The sequence below is a fragment of the Tachysurus fulvidraco genome, chromosome 19 (genome assembly GCF_022655615.1).
Source record: "Tachysurus fulvidraco isolate hzauxx_2018 chromosome 19, HZAU_PFXX_2.0, whole genome shotgun sequence".
In the NCBI taxonomy this organism is placed as follows: Eukaryota; Metazoa; Chordata; class Actinopteri; order Siluriformes; family Bagridae; genus Tachysurus; species Tachysurus fulvidraco.
The window spans coordinates 10,164,172-10,181,457 of NC_062536.1; the positions used below are offsets into that span (position 1 = coordinate 10,164,172).

At 37.3% G+C, this 17,286-nt stretch overlaps 1 protein-coding gene across 1 annotated transcript; it reads right to left on the bottom strand.

The window, feature by feature from the left end:
- Positions 1–17,031, bottom strand: LOC113645781 (shaker-related potassium channel tsha2-like). Its single transcript, XM_047804289.1, has 2 exons — positions 13,211–17,031; positions 1–5,720 (listed from the first exon to the last, which is right to left on the bottom strand). The coding sequence occupies exon 1, from the start codon at positions 16,512–16,514 to the stop codon at positions 15,069–15,071; it is 1,446 nt and encodes a 481-aa protein (XP_047660245.1). The 5' UTR covers positions 16,515–17,031; the 3' UTR covers positions 1–5,720; positions 13,211–15,068.
- Positions 17,032–17,286: the final 255 nt, after the last annotated feature.

The following is a 17,286-nucleotide window of genomic DNA, read 5'->3' on the forward strand; positions in this document are numbered from 1 at the left end:
TTTTATTCAAATTGATTTTATTGCGTACATATGCCATGTACGTTTACAGATCATACATATATACATTATTTTAGCTGTAGAATATACTCTCTACAAGTACATGTTAATTAACTGTATTTCACACAATATATATATAACCACACATTTAATCCATCACGCACTCATCTTACCTAAACAAGACAGAAGACACTACAAAACACGCCACGGATGATGGCTAATGGTACAGTAAGCACAGAAGCAGGACGAGACACAGTGACCACTCATGGAGATTCTTGAAGCTCATACTTCATGTATGATAAAAGACTGCACAGTGTTAACATGGTATAAATGGACAAGGCTCCACTGTAAGCCAGTACCTGCATTAGCACATGCTTGCATGTGCGGAAAGTACACATAAACACAGAATCACATAGGACAGAATACTGGACAATATAGTCTCTGCAATAATTTGAAGAAATGTAATGTGGAAATTAGAGAAATGCACCAGAGTTTTAGTAATTCTTTATTTCCTGACAGCAAATTCTTAAAGAGAAAAGTTATGCAGTTTCTTCTAGTTGGATTAAGCCATTGCTTACATCATACTGTTTTGTAACTATTTTTCCTGAAAATAAAATCACACACTGTCTTAAGGTGGGAGGTAGGGTCAGACCTCATTATAAACTGACTGCATGTGTGTTGTGTGGTTTTGCCTGATCTACAATGCTGGGAACCTCTAGAAATCAGGCTGTTTGTAATGGTTTCATATCTATTTGCTTATTTTGGTACTTTTCATGATAAAGCATTGTGAGGTCTTGATGGAATATGACGGTCTCCAAATTGACCTTCAATGGATCTAATATTGTAAGACACAGATTGCGCCAGAATACCATCCTGGAGGACTTTACATTCGGTAGTCTATTTACTTTGTTTTATTGTGATGTCGATAGATCAGGCATCTAGCATCCACCTTTCAATCCACAGGATCTACATCTACATCATCTAAACAACAACACATATAAACTACTTCTATGTATACTATGATCAATGAGATTTTGATAACAAATAACAATATGACACAATATACTGTATGTAAGGCACCATTTAAGGGTATGTATGCAAAGACATCCAGACAGCATGTGTGCAGTAATGTGTTGCAGCTTAACCATTTTTGTTGCACAATGTTCTTATGATTTGCTCATGGTTATAACATACATTATTGCTCACCATACATAACTAGGAACCTGCTCATAGCTAACTATAAATATAGTCTAAAGATTTAACTGCATAAACTCTTTGTTCTCAACATCATACCTCATGACAGCTTCAGAAAATGTAGATGTATAAAAGAAGGTGGAAATGAACTGGATATTAATGTTACATTATATAATCTGAATGTACCATTTGCTTTACAAGATGGCATATACATATGCAAGAATACCACTGCACACTGAATATATGACTAAATCTCTGACTGTATTATGTACAATCATTATTAACATGACATATCTATGGAAATATAGCATTGCACATCCCTATTAAGCCATATGGTTAATGTTCTGCAATTGTACACCTATTAAAGACAGATGGAAAAAGATTTACTGTGCAAAAGCATGCGAGATATGAATGTGTCCACATTTAAAAATCTGTGATTTTATAGATCAGTTTCTGTCAAAGTACCTTGAGTTTCTCTGCAAGACGATTGTGCCTCTCAAGTGTACCAATACTTAAGGGCAGTCACATATGCACCTCATAGTGAAGAACTGCGTAAAACTGATAGAGACTGCATGCACCCCAGGATAAATTCATCACCTTAACTTAACAGCCATGATAACACCCGACTACTTTTTCCGTAATTGGGTCAGACAGTAGCTGATGAAAGCTATGCTCCATCTCAGTTAGCTAATCCCATTTTGTGGTGGCTAAATATATGCAGCCTCAAGATCTGGAATAGTTTGAAAATAGAGAGTAGGGAGTACCATGATTTGATATTTGATGTTTGTTCAGTCCAGCATGAAATCATGTTTTATTTTTTAAAGCTCTAGGACATGACATACAGCACTGTGTTCATATAGGTTCAAAAGCACATATACTGAACACAGCAGAACATGTATGCCAATGCTCTAGTTCACAGAACGTGTTGCAAACAAATTTTCTTTATAATAATAATAATAATAATAATAATAATAATAATAATAATAATAATAACCTTTATTTTCTATAGCGCCTTTAAAAGAACTTCTCAAAGCGCTTCACAAAAGCACAGAAATACACACATAATATAAAGATTAAAATTAAAGCAACAAAAATAGACTATAAAATAAGCACTATGTAAAATTTCAGTTAGTCAAATTACTGTAAAAGCTACCCTAAAAAATGAGTTTGGAGTTGAGATTAAAAAGTGCCAAGAGATGTTGCTTGCCTTATCTCAGTTGGTAATGAATTCCACAGTTTTGGAGCTAGTGAAGAGAAAGCCCTATCACCCATCGATTTTAAACGAGTTAAAGGAACAGTTAAAAGACCAGCTTCAGAAGAACGAAGGTTGCGAGATGGAATATAAGGAATTAAAAGATCAGTCAAATATTGAGGAGCTAACCCATGTAAGGCCTTGTAGGTAAGCATCAGAATCATAAAATCTACCCTAAACCTATCAAGGAGTTTTGCAGGGTGCAGTGGTGTCTCAAGCGGTTACGGCTCTGGGTTGTTGATTAGAGGATTGGAGTTCAAGAGCTTGCATTGCCAAGCTACCACTGTTGGGCCCTTGAGCAAGGCCCCTAGCCCTCTCTGCTCCAGGGGAGCTGTATCATGGCTGATCCCAGCTTCCTAATGTGGGATATGCGAAGAAAGAGTTTCACTTTGCTATAATGTACAACCCGGTGTGTGTTCACGCTGTGTGTTAACGCTGTGTGTTCACTGCTGTGTGTGCACTTTGGATGGGTTAAATGCAGAGAACAATTCTGAGTATGGGTCACCATACTTAGCTGTCTCACGTCACCCACTTAAAAAAGAGGGAGTTTTGCTTGGTAGCTTGCTCTTAGGAATAAGTGGGGCAAATAATAAGTTAATCATATACATCAGCCATTTATTAAATATTAACTTTTCATTTACAACACAATTAATTTTAATTTCTGTTGAAATACTAATTTTCTTGATTGAGTGGCCAACAATTTTTTTTTATTAAATGTAGTTATTTGATAGAATTTGATTGACTTGTTTTGTTACATAGAGCCAAAATGGTACATACAACTAGCACTAACAGAGGTCCACTGAGACCGCAATCACTCACTGATTTAGAAATCATACCTGCTGTATCAAACAGCCAATAGAAACTATCCTAATTGTACAATTTGAACTGTTAAACTATTAAACTGATATTAATAAAGCCATGATTAAATGATTTTCACATCTAAAATGTCGAAACAGCTCAGATTTCTTTAGAAATGAGGCAAATTCTCTTGTAGAAAATATAACTTTTCAAGTTTTCCATCTTGAACATGACATGGTATGAATGCTCAGCTTCCTAATATGTTGTTACTCACCAGATAGTAGCTTATGGCATAGTAGGCAGGTGTGATGAGCTTTTGATATGATTTAGTATTTTCAGTGTTGTCCTGCCGCACTAAAATTTATGGTGTTAAGCCCGTCCTAATTAGGTGTTATGGTGTTAAGCCCGTCCTAATAAGGTACTTTGCACAGTCATACAATACGTTGTTAATTGAATATCCATCCCCTTATATAATAATATTATAATATATATTTAAAAATTAATTTTTCCATCCATACATCCATCCATCGAACCATCCATCCATCATTAGTAAGCCTATAATCACCATCTCAAACTTCTACACAGTCCATATGCAATCATCAGAAAAACAAAATACAAAAAAAATATTTATGAAATAGGTATAGATGAAATAGAACAGCAGGGGAAATAAGAAAATACTTATTTACAGGAAACAAAAGATATTTAGCTTCCTCTAGGAAGACCTCAAGGTGTTTATTGACTGAAAAGCATCATATTCTCTACTATTGCTTTTCTTCATACAGTCCCATTGCTTCATGTCTGCCATGTGAAGCTTAAGCTAATACGTGGACAAAGAAATCCATATCTCTGTGTTTCTCGCCATCATATAGGAAGGCTATTGACATACTTTAGCAACATGCTGGCTTAAGGAACTTTTCTTACTGCAGAACATTTGTGTAGAGATGTGCGTTTTGAATGCTGTATCCATTATTCCATAGATTTAGTTTGCGTATTTGCAGATTCTGTGTTGCATATTATAACTGCAAATTTCTCTTTTATATGGATAAAGTTGACTTGGATGGAAACAGATTACATACAATACAGTGCAATATTAATTCAGCTTGACAGACATTACACCTAAAAAACGGATTTAACAGTTGGATGCTGTGAAATGTACCGATGAACGACATTGATCTGATATGAGCGACACCCTTAAACTACAACCTACCTGTTGATTAAGGTCAGATATTGAATTAAAGACTTTGCATAACTGTACCAATGAGGATACAAGGTGGCACTGGCATGGATGCGAGTATATGTAGACACAACAGTCAGCAATGCATAGATGCAACAGCCGTCTAGAATGGACAATAAGGACAAGTGAGTCATGCTATTTTGAACAAGATACATAACTGCTTCTGACTGCATGGCAGAATAAACAACACATTGCTTTAATGATGGCCCAGTCACATGACCCATGCTGCTTTCCCAGGGTGAAGCTTTTGGCAGAAATGAAGATCACAACATTGAGGTAGATGCTTTACATGACAGGTGATACAGCATTCTGATCTACAGGTTATTTCAAACAATATGAACATGTCATAAAAAGGAATAATGTAAAATCACAAGCTTGCAGCTTTTGCCCTGTGCCAACCTACTGTAGTTGAAAGGGGGACTGAGGCTGTTCAGGTGATCTGAATATTCTAACGTTCATCCACTCTTTGAAGGCAAAATCTTCAATGAGAAAGAAAAAAAATCATTCCCCAAATTCAGCAGGCATGTTTAAAAAAGTGTCGCCAGTCTAACCGTTTTGATTTCCATAAAAAAGCGAAAGATTCAAAGATATAGATTTAACAATGTTATCCTCAGCTGTCAAACAATGGAACTTTTTTCGATTTGCTATTGCTTCCATATTCATTAATGAACAGATTTGAAGCATTTCAATGAAGAATTGTTATGTCTGATTGCATGCTCTGTTTTCAAACATGCAATCATATGTTTTGGTATAGCAGATGATATGCAACTTTTCTATGTGCCATATTTTTGATTTGTATCTGTGAGAACATACAAACACACTCGTACTCACACACTCCTGTTTTTATAGCCTACAATACATCAGGAACACAGTGTCTCTTAAATCATGTATGAATATGATTTGTAATTCAAGTAAATTCTCCACTAAATCAGTTCAGTTCAGTGTGTAAGCCACTTGCTATCTTTAGACTGTGTCAGTTTTTCTTCATCTTGAAATTCACTTAGACTCCATGGGTGAAAATTATCCCAGTATCTTAGAGGTGCTCTCAGCTCCTGCAAGAAAACTGTTTATGGTTCTCCACCGAATGTGACCATACTCACACTCTTTTTATTTGATTCTACTTTTGACGTGTGAAGCAACCTCTTCTTCTAGTTGATCTTCAAATCCACACATTGGCGAGGCTGTTCTGATTCCACTGACTATTCTAGCTCTTTTCAGTTTTTGATCGTGAAAAGGTTTCTGCTCCTGAGGGAAAAAGAGAAAAAAATTAAACTGTAAACTGAATTCTGAAACTTTTGTGTTCATTTGTCCTAAAAATGTTATCACAAAACCCTGAACACACAATTCTCAAATATTCCCATAATATCACAGATCCTACATGTGCTGGAAAACACGGAAGCCACTGTAAGTGCATGCACCATGTCATCATGGTATTTATACCAAATACTTTTGAATTCTCTAATCTGATTTGTCAGAAAGGGGAAAAATATTCCATAAAAGCAGTGCTTTTAGAAAAGAGTCTCCAGTTTCAGAGCTTCATAACAATAATATAGATGTAACTATGTCTTCCATTATGGGAGATTGTTCTTGACTGGTAAGGAAATGTTTATAGATGTTACACTCATGTTAAGATGTGATGGTGATAACTGGAACACTCTGCTTTCATTAATGGTCCACAACAGTAAATATTATACCATAAAATAAAAAATAAAATAAATGAGCAGTGTTCTATTACTGAATTGTAAGTATCACACCACCACATCATTGGTGTTTTACTATGACGATGTGTGACCTAAAATTTCTGCAAGTTAATACACTTTTGCATTACTTAATCTTACAGAACCAGTTAAAAGGAAAAGTCCATAGACCAGAATTTCAACACATTTCCCTGCACTGAAAAAAGACCAAAAACCCGTTCGGTCAGAACACACTTACGATGGGTGTCTAAGAGAAGCTGTTGAATAAAACATGCAAGTATCCATTTCAAAACTAGAGCTAACCGTAAAGGTCTCAGGACAAGGTGGACATGAGAGGATGACTTACTTCTCTAAACTGTTCTCAGTGTTTCACACATTTGTCATGTAACTACATACCTCTTATCTCCTCCAAGTGTCAGTGTGATTACTGAATAATTAATAGGATTAACGAATAAAATGCTTTAGGATTAACAAACAAATAATACGTTGAGTAATTAGGTGGTTAACCACTGGTCTAGCACTCGTATTACAATGATCTGGTTTAGTTTACACCTTTTCTTGAAGCTCTCTGCTACACACTATGAGTGTAAGATTCTTCGAGAAATTATGACACTAACATGCGTGTAAATATTCTTTCCACATAACTAATGTACTGTATTAGTGGATGTTAATAACCAAGTAGCCAACCAGCTATTTACAGTAGAGCTAACTCAAAAGCCCTGAAACATGAGCAGCGTGATTATATAAAGTGAAACCAATTGATGGTTCATTTATTATTAATATGTAGATGAGTTGTCATCTGAACATTGCATGAATGTTACATGTGTAAGCATAGCTTTGTGTGTGCTAATACCAGGAAATTGATATCATCATAAAGGCTTTTTAAAGGCTGCTGAGGAGATCCATAGCACAACTCTGACACAGAAATGTTAGCATGCGCCAGCAACTGAGAAAGCAACAAAATGTTCCCAGTGCTCTGGTAAAGACCAAGCATGAGAATCTCTACAGCCCTTACAGGAAACCATTGTTTCATGCTATGATCACACTCTTTAAATGGTAATTAGTTGCTTTAAATATTACTTGGTTTGTTTACATACATAAAAATCTGTGAAATAAAATGCTATTAATTGCCCTGAAAATACATAGCCTCATACATGCTAACTGCTAATATTAGACAAGATAGTAAGCCGGTGCCCCCCCAAAACAAACACACACACACCCACACCCACCCACACACACACACACACACACACACACACACACACACACACACACACACACACAAATTCTGTATGAATATTTCATACAGTAATAGTTTAACAAACTACTTAAATTAACTATCAACTGTTGCTTTTTATTTGCATGAATAATTTTTATTCAGTTAGAAATCCTAGCACAAATTGTAAGGAAAATGATTCACAAAATTCCTATTAGATCACAAAATTGTCCATTGTTTTATATTAAGGTTTATAATCGATCCTGGACAAAGAATACAAGCCCGGAAAAAAAAGTCGTGCAACTAGGAGACTACAACTGAGTAGTTAATATGACTCAGATATGAACTTAGCAATATGTCTGGAAATGATTTTAATCAATATATGAGTTCCAAATGACTAATGTAGACCCAAACATAATATGACTAAAGGTTTGTGGAGACCCAGTTATTACACCCATATGTGGTTCTTCTCCAAGCTGTTGCCACAAAGTTGGAAGCACAAAGTTGTTTAAAATGTTTTTGTATATACTGCAGATTTCCCTTCACTGGAACTAGCTGTTATAGCATGACAACAAAGGTTGGAGTGGAAGAATTTAAGTATTGAGCTGAACCCCAATGAAAACCAACTACATGAAAGGCCTCCTCACATGACTTCAGTGCCTGACCTCACAAACTCTCAAATTCCCACAGCTATGCTCCAAATTCTAGTTAAAAGTCTTCCCAGAAGAGTGGACCTTAATATAACAGAAAAGGGAAAGTAAATCTGAAATGGTTCGTGTGTGATGATCAGGTGTCCACAAACCTTTGACCATATAGTGTAAATGGTGACTTAGCTTTTATAGCTTATATGTTACAGTAAATCACACATCATGTCAAAACCTGTATATTCTTGAATTCTTAACACATTCTACATTTCGTGTAAATTCATGTATGGTTTTACACTAATCTAATCTTAACCATTCAAAGTGTGATCCCTTCTTGAGGCAGTCTTTAAGATGATGTATTAATAATTCCTGGAAAATGTGCTGCAAAAGGATTTCTTTAAAAAAAAAACAGTGGATACCTGAATTATGCATAATCTATATTAATGCCTGTACCAGCAGGACACCACTGTGTTCCATACAAACAGCCATGTCTTGTAACACAATACAAAGCCACAAATGCCACAAAGGAATCAACCGTTATGCAGCTGGAGTCTTTGCCAATTCGTCTCTACAACATCGGAAACAAACAGTTTTGGCATGTGTGGAAATATTTCTGATGGATAGGGGGGTGTTCAGAGGTGAGACATGGTTTTGTGTGACACATTTGGAACTATAATAATAATAATAATAATAATAATAATAATAATAATAATAATAATAATAATAACATCATCTGTAATTCCCAATGTAACCAACACATGAAATAACCATGTTAAATTTGACTGTATTTACTGTTCATCCCTATAGATGAGTCTGATTTTGTGCCTTCGTTGTCCACTGTTCATCACTACGGGACGACTAAATTAATGTATTGCCTAAGGGAAATGACTGCAGACAGAAAATGACAAAACAAATAGTAGCAGATGCTGTAGAATTGAATTCTGAATAGCAATGAGCAAAGAGCAGAGAGAAAAGAGGCCTTATTTAAGAAAACAATTTAAGTTTAAAATGAAATCCACATCATGCATGAGCTTAAATTATCATTGCTATTTTAAACCATTTTTATTAAAGGGTGCCAAAAATTCAGGGTTTGACAGTACAGAGGAGATATACAGTATACATGATACAGATTTCTCTGGTGCAATCAAATTATCATACATGATAAAATTATAATATTACTTATGTTTTATTTTTATATTTATTATTATTTTTTTAATCCATTGATGACATACATAGAAGACATATATAAATATATGATCAAATCTGTGACTGGATGTGGTGTATCATTTTTTTTAGTGTTCTGTCTGATACAGGTTCTTTGCTTCATTGACTTTCCTATACTGAAGGCCCTACAGAGCATAAATATGCCCTCTATTAAATTACATAATTTCCATTTAGGCTCTCTAGCATAGTGCCTTTCAGAGAGCTGCACCCAGTGTGAATCTGATAAGTGAAACCCATCCCATTACACTGGCTATGGTTAACCTTGTTATGATTTATTGCTAAATTTCTTGGCATTATTTCCGCCATATAGAATTTAAACACTACTATTTATCATGAAGGATGGCCGAGGTGCTGTGAGGTTTCAAAATCTGCCCTACGTGCTATGATTTATACTGTTAGATATTCATCATTTTATGACTACAAGCGCTGACAGAGGGAAGAAATGGAAAATATGCATGGATAGTTTTATGTTTATGTTTTTCCCCTATTCATTTTCTAGACCATGGTTACACAAGGAGAACTACACTATAACACCGAAAGGATCTCTGCTCTCAAACAAATAACTAATCATAAGCTTGACTCCAGCATATATTGTGTAGGGAATACTATGTAGGAATGTGGCTGTTCAGAATTCAACTCTGTTCTCTTACAGTCTTCTGTTACAATTTAAAGGTGCTTTACCAAAAACATGATATCCACTGGCAGTCTATTTATAAAATTACTCTGCTATATAATAATCAGAGGAATCCTTCCCATAATATCTTGATGTAAAGTTTAGGGAATTAAATAGGCTGTAATCTTTGTCATTTCTGAGCAACACTTAGTAATGTTCATGTATTAAGCTTACGAATCAATGCGGCATCATTTCTTGAAACCTATGACGCACTATCTTTGCTCTGGTAAACTGCTTGTTTAAATACAGTTAATGCTGGTTGTCTGCTTCTGACTCAGGATGTGACACAGTTCAAGCAAATGTATCACTACAAATCTGCAGATCCACACAATTTAACAGTGTCTGGTACACTAGAGTACAACTTTACATATAGTACACAATAAATCCAACACAACTGCAAAGTTTACTTGCTGAATTTTTGATTTATATATACTTGAAAAATAGTAGATTAAATGACATTAGTTTACTTTTATTTATTTATTTATTTATTTATTTATTTATTTATATTTAAGCACACGAAGCACATGAAGTATAACTAAGATTTGTCTGCATTTGTTTAAAACCAAGACAGATCTACATGGGAAAAATATTGTCATCTTCCTAAAACCATGGATATTGTAGGTTCGCTAAAACAAACATTTAGCTAGCTACAGTACATTTGCTGTTTTCTGCTTTGCCAGCTTTGCTCTTTGAGGTTTTGCATTTCATAGCAGGGTGTTTAAATTGTTCTCATTAAACCTCATTCTTAATGAGGCCCACAGATCAGACAAATGTATTATAAGCTCTTTAACGAACCATTGCATTAATATGGAGAAGTATTTGTGTCACATTGAATTCGTGCATCTATTCTTGTGGTGAAAAAGGTTTCAAGTAATGCAAAATGTGTTAGATGAAATATGCTATCATTTGATTTTAAAAAAGTGTATAAAAAAGTGTATAGAAAATATAAAAATTAAAATGAAATTAGGGTCAGAAATTAATTTCAAGATTCAAGAGGTTTATTGTCAAGTGCACAGTGAAAACACAATGGTTTAGTCCATACAATGAAATTCTTACTTTGCGCGTCTCCCTTACAAAAATATAAATGAAATTTATGGAAAAACTACAGTATATACAGAGTAATCTGTATTTTTTATTTATTATTTTGTATTTTTATTTTTTATAATAATAATTATATATAATAATATATTATATGAATAAAAAATATGATATTAATAATTAAATTAATAATAATTAAAGAAATCATTTCAGATATATATTGCATGTTATAATGTAGCATGTTTGAATCCTTGAATTTGAAGCTGGGGGTTTGGTGCAGGGTGTGTTTTTTTTATTTATTTTTATAACAGTAGCTTAGACATCAGTTTTGACTAGAAAGCATTAATGCACTCATTCTACTAAGTTATTTCTGTACTCCTTCTCAAGGATTTGTATGGAAGATGTTCTGCATCATCTAAATGTAATAATACATAGATTAAGAAATTGTGTTAGAAAGAAGACGGTCTAAATGTTGATATGGTGAAGTTTTCAGATGTTTCTATATATGTTTTGGAAGGAGTCAGATGTCAGCATTTTGCAATAGTCAGCAGGTTTCCTATCACAGACAGAAGACTTTGAACTCTCTGGTTTCTCTGTAACATGACAAACAGGTTTTTTTTTTCTTATTCACCTCAAGAGGGAAAAAAAGGTGATGGAATAACTGTTTATAGCTGCTTTAAGATATAAACTATAGCTGCTATCTCATAGTAGTTAAATGCAACTCTATATGTCTTAAATGTGCAAGGTATCTATCATTTATAAATGTAAAAATTGCAGTCTTTGGCAAATTCTCTTCAGAAACTGTCCACTTTAAATTGGACACAATAATCTTTTTTTCTCATTATGCCTGCCTGTCTTGATTATACCTGATTATAAACCTCAGAACACCCCAAGTGTTTTGTTCAGTACTTAAGTCTATCAGCCAATCAGAAGTCTTCTACTGAATGTAGGGCGTGGCCAATAGGTAAGTAGTTAGGGAATCCATTAAGTATTAAAAACCAATAACATATTTTAATTAAAAACAAAGAATTTACCATGTATAACAGATAAAGATAAGGTATTCTTGAGTTCTTTAGGATGATTTAGGTATTTAATGTGATTTATGATATTTATTTCTATGTTGTTCATGTTTGGAGTAGATATTTTCAAAGGAAACACTGCTTTCTCAAGTATGTATTGTTCCTTGTTGAAACTAAACAGAGTTGTGTTTGCAGAGTATATAAACGTGCATATATATGGTTAAGAGCTGCAGAGTATGAGAGAATTGATATAGAGCATGTCATACAGTCTGGATGTGTACAGGAATTTTCAGTACACTTCACTTATCTTACAAAGAATGCACAATCAGTATTTTACAAAGCACGACCACCCACACCACACAGTGATGAGGTTTTATTAATCTTACTTCACATCCTTGATCAGTGGCAGTGTGCAACTATAATTTTCTCTCTGCTGAATTAAAGGTTCTCCCTCTAGTGTTGGTTTTAGTGAACTACACTATGCTGCAGTGGAGATGGTCATGATTATAAAAGAGGTTGCAAAACAAGAAGAGAAGAGAGGGAATTTTGTTGTGTAGATGATCATGAGCAAGATTCTATAACATCTTAATTAAATCAGTTCAACAGCTCATTTAGTAATCTATGTAATTATCTCAATAACATAAGTTTACATTATAATGTTGGCTTCAGGACAAGGTGGACATGAGAGGATGACTTACTTGTCTAAACTGTTCTCAGTGTTTCACACATTTGTCATGTAACTACATACTCCATTAATACTGATCCACTAATCTGCCCATTGCATGTCCCTTTATGAGCTGGATCAGGTGTGACACTGAACTTGAACAAGTTCACATTGAGCAGTGAACTTGAAACTGTGCATGAAGGCCATACATTTAATAGTATGTACTTAGTAAATGCTGCCATCTAGTGTTTACATCAACATGAATTAAGTATTTGTTGTGAATCAATTGCTAAGTACATGTTAACTGGGACTGCAAATGTTCAATATTCTAGGCAAAAGTAATTAAAAATAACAGCTACAATCAGTTAGAAACACACGCACACGCCCGCACACACACATATATACACACGCACACGCGCGCGCGCGCACACACACACGCACGCACGCACGCACGCACGCACACACACACACACACACACACACACACACACACACACACACACACACACACACACACACACACACACACACACACACACACACATTTTAACCCAGCTCACCTTTTGTGAAGTTGCTCCACAGCTTCTGCAGGAAAGAAGTTCCAAAGCAGATCAAAGCGGTTCCATTATTTCCCTTTAACGATCAGTGATTGGTCGCCGAAACTCCTAATGCAGCCAATAAGATTCCAGGTTTCTGCGCCTCGCGACAGACGCACATGACAGTCATAGTGATGGTTGTCCTCCGTTTGTTATTTTTCCCCCTTTGTGATGTGAAAATGTCTCTAAATCAGCTGCAATGCACATAACATTTGTTTCTATCATGACCCCCGAGCCCAAAGACAGAAACAGGGAGCGACAAGTCGTCAGGATTAAGCCACAATGTTCTGCTGCTTACAGTTAGACTTTGCTAAAAGTATTATTTGGGCGTCTATAGCTGCCGAATAGACCTATCTAATCTAATCTAATCTAATCTAATCCAATCTGATTCGATCCAATCCAATCCAATCTAATCTAATCTAATCTAATCTAATCTAATCCAATCTAATCGAATCGAATCTAATCTCGTATTTCTATTTAGGCTACATTACTTGGTCGGCGTTATGTAGAAAACAGCAACATTAAAAGCAACCTGGTGTTGTCTATCAGAAAAAGAACTTAAGGCAGAACGTTAGGCACGTCCAAGACACATACTACTGTACAAAAATAGATGCAAAAATAGTACAACTATAGATGATGATAGCATATGTAGACTACTAGTTAGTAAAGTAGTACAGTTTTGGACGTAGCCAATGCCTGATGTCAGAAGATTCAGGACAGTCTGGAAGGTTGCTATAGAAACACTTCCGTCTCCAAAGAATGTCTGAGAACCTCTCTCTCTCTCTCTCTCTCTCTCTCTCTCTCTCTCTCTCTCTCTCTCTCTCTCTCTCTCTCTCTCTCTCTCTCTCTCTCTCTCTCGTCCAATAGATGGCACTCTAGGTTTATAAACGCTTGGTTTTGGTAAAGCTGCACATTTTGCCATCTTCACAACCAAAACCCTGGCTTTTGCTAATCCTGTAATTTGAAATTGAAATATAGGCCTAAATTCTATATGCTTTTGGCTTGGCTATACACCTATATATTTTTATTCGGATAAATTAAAATAGAGGGGAAATTAAGTGTAAACGGCGATTAAAACCTGTTTTGAAATGGGAAGAAATGTACTTAAGATGTCAGCTGTACAGTGAAAGTGCTGGTCGATAAGTGCCTACTGATACTTAATCACATAATTAATCACACCTGAACTTTACAGCCATGGAAGAAAAACAAGGAGCAACACTGAGTGACCTCCTTACAGTCGCCAGGCATAAAAAATATATAATAATAAAAATATAACTTGATTTAGATATTTTGGTCCTGTTCGCTTTGTTCCGAATATTTAAATCATATGTAAACTTTTAAACCCCAGATAAAGCGAAGCCTAATAAATTATTTATTACTAAGAAAACATGAGTAAAGTGCTATTCTGCGAGGTTGGGCTTGGTTCTTTAGCCTAGTTGTTTTCATAAATAATTATACTTTGAGGCTAAAGATGCAGTCTCTTCTTTTTAAATATTGATGACCACAAGCATGGAAGACAGTTTTAAGGAAAAGAGAAAGAAAGAAAGAAAGAAAGAAAGAAAGAAAGAAAGAAAGAAAGAAAGAAAGAAAGAAGGAAAGAAAGAAAGAAAGAAAAGAAACCATCCCGTTTTCGCGTCCTCGTCTTATAAATCCTCTTCTAGTGAGTTTTTAAATGAAAATGACTCCTTTTTGCGCGCAGGATGCTTGATAATCAGAGCTCACTAACCGGATGTAATCAAGCTGGAGCGCAGGATGAGGAATTGTGCTCACAGAAATGCGCCTTTGTGTTTGCTTGTCACTTTTTTGTGTTTGTGTTTTACACTCATACGTCTGTGAGTTTCCCAGTGTAGGTTTTATGGGGGCTGCAGTTTGTGTACTTGATTGAGTCCACGTCTTCCGACTCCAGATAGTCCGATTTGGAGAGGGAAGGCTTGCTCTCGCTCCTGCCGAAATCGCCGTAGCCAGGCTGCTGCTGGGGTTGCTGACCACACGTAACGTGTGTGTACTGAAGCTGCTCCTCGTGCTCTGTCTCCCGGTGGTAGAAGTAGTTAAAGTTGGACACGATCACGGGTACAGGCAGTGCGATGGTGAGCACGCCGGCGATTGCGCAAAGCGAGCCCACTATCTTGCCTCCGATGGTCACGGGGCACATATCTCCATAACCCACAGTGGTCATGGAGACTACGGCCCACCAGAAGGCGTCCGGGATGCTGCTGAAGCCTGACTCGGGGTCGTCCGTCTCAGCAAAGTACACTGCGCTGGAGAAGAGGATGACACCAATAAAGAGGAAGAAGATCAAAAGGCCAAGCTCGCGCATGCTTGCCTGCAGCGTCTTGCCCAAGATCTGAAGGCCTTTGGAGTGGCGGGACAGCTTAAAGATGCGGAATACGCGCACGAGCCGGATGACACGCAGGATGGCCAATGACATGGCCTGCTGCCCGTTGCCTTGGTGCTCGGCAAGCTCAAGACCGAGTGTGATGAAGTACGGCATGATTGCCACCACATCGATAGTGTTCATTATGTTTTTGAAAAATGCCGCCTTGCTTGGGCACGCCAAAAAGCGCACGACCAGCTCGAAGGAGAACCAAATGATGCACAGCGTCTCCACGATGAAAAACGGGTCTGTGAACGGATTCGGTCTCTTCATGCTCACCGTGCCGTTCAGCGGGAGGTGCTCGTCGTACGACTTGGTGTCCTCCCTGAACTCGGGCAACGTTTCCAGGCAAAAGATGACGATGGAGATCAATATCACGAGCACAGAGACGATTGCGATCCCTCTGGCGGGTCCTGAACTCTCTGGGTATTCAAACAAGAGCCACACTTGTCTCTGGAACTCGTTCTCCGGTAACGGGCGCTCCTCCTCTTTAATGAAACCCTCGTCCTCTTTGAAATTCTCAATCACCTCTTCACCGAGCTCGTAAAACTTGATCTCCTCCATGAAGATGTCCACGGGCACGTTGACAGGTCGCCGAAGTCTCCCGCCTGATTGATAGTAATAGAGGATGGCATCAAAGCTCGGCCGATTGCGGTCAAAGAAGTATTCATTCCTGAGCGGGTCGAAGAAGCGCATTCGCTTTCTAGGGTCGCCGAGGAGAGTGCATGGGAACTGGGCGAGCGTCTTGAGCTGCGTCTCGAAGCGCAGGCCTGAGATGTTGATGACCACCCGCTCGCAGCACTCCTGGTCCGCTCTCTCAGGCTCGTAAGCGTCGTGACAGAGAGCGGCCAAGGCCACGGTCTCGTCCAGGTTCTCCCCTGGCACCACAGTCATCTTTTTCTCAGCGCCCCTGATCAGGGCGACACTGTTCGGTGCCTGCTCCTATAGCCTCGCCGGTTCGGTGCGCGCTTTAGGTCTGCGTTGTGTCTTCTCGAAAGAACCACAGGGGTTCTACTCTGTCTCTCCTCTCTGCTTCTTTACTGTCTTCCTCCCTGTTTTGCTCCCCGACTCGCTTTTTCAAACCGTCATTGTTTTCTCACGCATTTCTTACCGCGCCGGTAAACACGCGCGCGCTCTTTGTCCCCCACTGCCTCCGCGCGCTGGCGGTCTGGACTGCTCCTGGCTGGCTGTTGTCACACGCGCAGCATTAATAAGTAGCATCTCATTGCCCTCCCTAGACTGACGTGCGCAGACGCTCTTGCTGAACCAGAGGGGCAAGCACTAACCAAATTCCAAATATACACTCAACCATATTTTACCAAAAACACGGCGTGATTAATACAAGAAAAACTTCTTCAGCAAGAACATGGTAAAAATACAGCACATGCATTCTTTTAAAATGCATGAAATGTGCAGACTTCACAAAATATTAAAGTCACTAAGAGTTGTATTTTTTTTACCTGTTGCACAGATCATTCTATAAATAAATAATCGGATTTAAGACTTTCAGACGCGTTTCTAGTATGTAAAGGTTTTTCTTCAAAGCGCAATATCATGTCCACTCCGCACAAGGTTCCTCAAGAATGATCCGATCCTTGGTTACTTTTCACGGTCACTTCAAGATTCAAGTGAGCGTGTGTGCTGTATGGAACGCCAAATGGACCAA